The sequence below is a fragment of the Scylla paramamosain genome, unplaced genomic scaffold (genome assembly GCF_035594125.1).
Source record: "Scylla paramamosain isolate STU-SP2022 unplaced genomic scaffold, ASM3559412v1 Contig18, whole genome shotgun sequence".
NCBI lineage: Eukaryota > Metazoa > Arthropoda > Malacostraca > Decapoda > Portunidae > Scylla > Scylla paramamosain.
Genome location: NW_026973683.1, coordinates 162,501 through 165,000, shown reverse-complemented (window position 1 = coordinate 165,000; position 2,500 = coordinate 162,501). Strand labels below are relative to the sequence as shown.

Here is a 2,500-nt window from a genome sequence, read left to right as displayed (position 1 = left end):
GGTTATGGGGAGGAAAAGTAGGGAGGGAGGAAAAGTGAGGAGAAAAAGTTACTGTAGGGAAAAAAACAGAGCGAGAGAGGAAAAAAAACAAATGAATGTAAGGAAAAATGAAAATAAAACATGAGGAAAGAAAATTAATACAGAGGAGGAGGAGGAGGAGAGGGAGGAGGAGGAGGAAAAGGAGGAGGAGGAGGAGGAGGAGGAGGAGGAGGAGGAGGAGGAGGAGGAGGAGGAGGAGGAGGAGGGAGATGGGGAAGAAAAATGGTGTCTTGAAATTATAAAGTCATACTGTGTGGGAATGTGACGTGAGGAGGAGGAGGAGGAGGAAGAGGAGGAGAAGGAGGAGGAGGAGGAGGAGGAGGAGGAGAGTAAGAAAAATGGAGTGGAGGTTGTGCAGCATACGTTAACATACCCCCCTTTCTCTCTCTCTCTCTCTCTCTCTCTCTCTCTCTCTCTCTCTCTCTCTCTCTCTCTCTCTCTCTCTCTTGGACAAACAGACCTTATACAAACAGGCAAACATTGACAAACAAACAAGCCAGACTCTATATCTCCCTACAAGTAATAATAATAATAATAATAATAATAATAATAATAATAATAATAATAATAATAATAATACGACGAAGAGGAGATTATAATAATGAAAAGAGAATCTGGAAGAGAATGAAAATAGAGGATATGGAAGGAAGAGGAGGAGGAGGAGGAGGAGGAGGAGGAGGAGGAGGAGGAAATATCTTACCTGTACACAATAATCTCTTTTTTCCTTCCTAAGAGGAGGAGGAGGAGGAGGAGGAGGAGGAGGAGGAGGAGGAGGGGGAGGGGGAGAGGGGTGAAGGAGAAACGAAGATAGGAGGGAAGGAAGAAAGGATGAAAACGGAATAAGAGATTAATAGAGAGAGAGAGAGAGAGAGAGAGAGAGAGAGAGAGAGAGAGAGAGAGAGAGAGAGAGAGAGAGAGAGACAATAAAAAATAATAAAGAATAATAATAAACTAAAAATCTCTCTCTCTCTCTCTCTCTCTCTCTCTCTCTCTCTCTCTCTCTCTCTCTCTCTCTCTCTCTCTCTCTCTCTCTTACCCTCCCCTCACCCATCTCTCCTCCCCCATCACACTCATTCATTCGTTTCCATAACACACAGGCACCCATCCCTCCATCACCCACACACCCCACTCTCCCCAAACCACTCTCCCCAAAACCCTTACTGGAGTCTAGTTTCCCTTCCTCCCTGCCCCTCACACACTCACCCAGGGGTCGCTCAAGGGTCTTGGAGGGCGTGCGCACTATTGGAAGGGAGGTCCGAGGCTTCACGTTCCTGCCGCGCCCAGTGGAGGAAGTCTCAGCCTCGCTCATGATACCAGGGTCGTCATCCCAAAAGGAACTGTTAGCGTCCGACTCTGCAGAGATAGAAAGGAGGAGGTTAGCCTGGGGAGAAGGTGTGGGGAGACAAGTGACGGGTGTGGAAGTATGGAATGGGGGTGGGAGGTGATGTTAGTGAGGTCAGGATATGGGAGGGGGAGAGAAGGGAAGGTTAGTTTGGGGAGATGTGTCCGTAAGGTACAGGGTTTCAGAGGGGCTTGGGGAGGAACAGAGGGGAGGTAAAGGTTAGTGTATTGGGAGAGTAGGGAGACACTGGGGAGAGGAGAGGAGAAATGAGCAGAGATTGAATAAGGGGGGTAATGGGGAGATTAAGCGAGGGGAGAGAGGGAAAGGAGGGAGAGAGAAAGAGAGAGAGAGAGAGAGAGAGAGAGAGAGAGAGAGAGAGAGAGAGAGAGAGAGAGAGAGAGAGAGAGAGAGAGACTTCTTTATTTCTCTTTCTTAATAATTCAAAAAGTACATAAAAATCTACGGTACTATCATGCCATGTTATAATATGTATACTCTCGCTCTCGCTCTCTCTCTCTCTCTCTCTCTCTCTCTCTCTCTCTCTCTCTCTCTCTCTCTCTCTCTCCCCTCACTTAATCTCCCCATTACCCTTCTTCTAGACTTCTTTATTTCTCTTTCTTAATAATTTCAAAAAGTACACAAAACTCTACGGTACTAGCATGCCATGTTATAATACATATACTCTCGCTCTCTCTCTCTCTCTCTCTCTCTCTCTCTCTCTCTCTCTCTCTCTCTCTCTCTCTCTCTCTCTCTCTCTCTCTCTCTCTCTCCCCTCATTTAATCTCCCCATTACCCTTCTTCTAGACTTCTTTATTTCTCTTTCTTAATAATTAAAAAAGTACATAAAACTCTACGGTACTATCATGCCATGTTATAATACATATACTCTCGCTCTCGCTCTCTCTCTCTCTCTCTCTCTCTCTCTCTCTCTCTCTCTCTCTCTCTCTCTCTCTCTCTCTCTCTCTCTCTCTCTCTCTCTCTCTCTCTCTCTCTCTCTCGTAAAATTCATTCTTTTCAAGGCGTTCTAATCTTACGTAAAATTATTGAATTAAGAGGGAGAGAGTGAAAAGTGAGACAGACAGAGAGAGAGAGAGAGAGAGAAAAAGTTTTACCCACAAT

General features: G+C 45.6%; 1 protein-coding gene across 2 annotated transcripts in view; it reads right to left on the bottom strand.

Moving 5' to 3' along the window:
• Positions 1-2,500, bottom strand: part of LOC135097367 (coiled-coil domain-containing protein AGAP005037-like) — a 78,146-nt gene that overhangs the window by 52,270 nt on the left and 23,376 nt on the right. For both annotated transcript variants that reach the window (XM_063999190.1, XM_063999191.1), the window contains one exon: positions 1,243-1,392. In XM_063999190.1, the coding sequence (XP_063855260.1) occupies positions 1,243-1,348 (106 nt within the window). In that variant the 5' untranslated portion in view covers positions 1,349-1,392. The remainder of the gene's footprint in view (positions 1-1,242; positions 1,393-2,500) is intronic.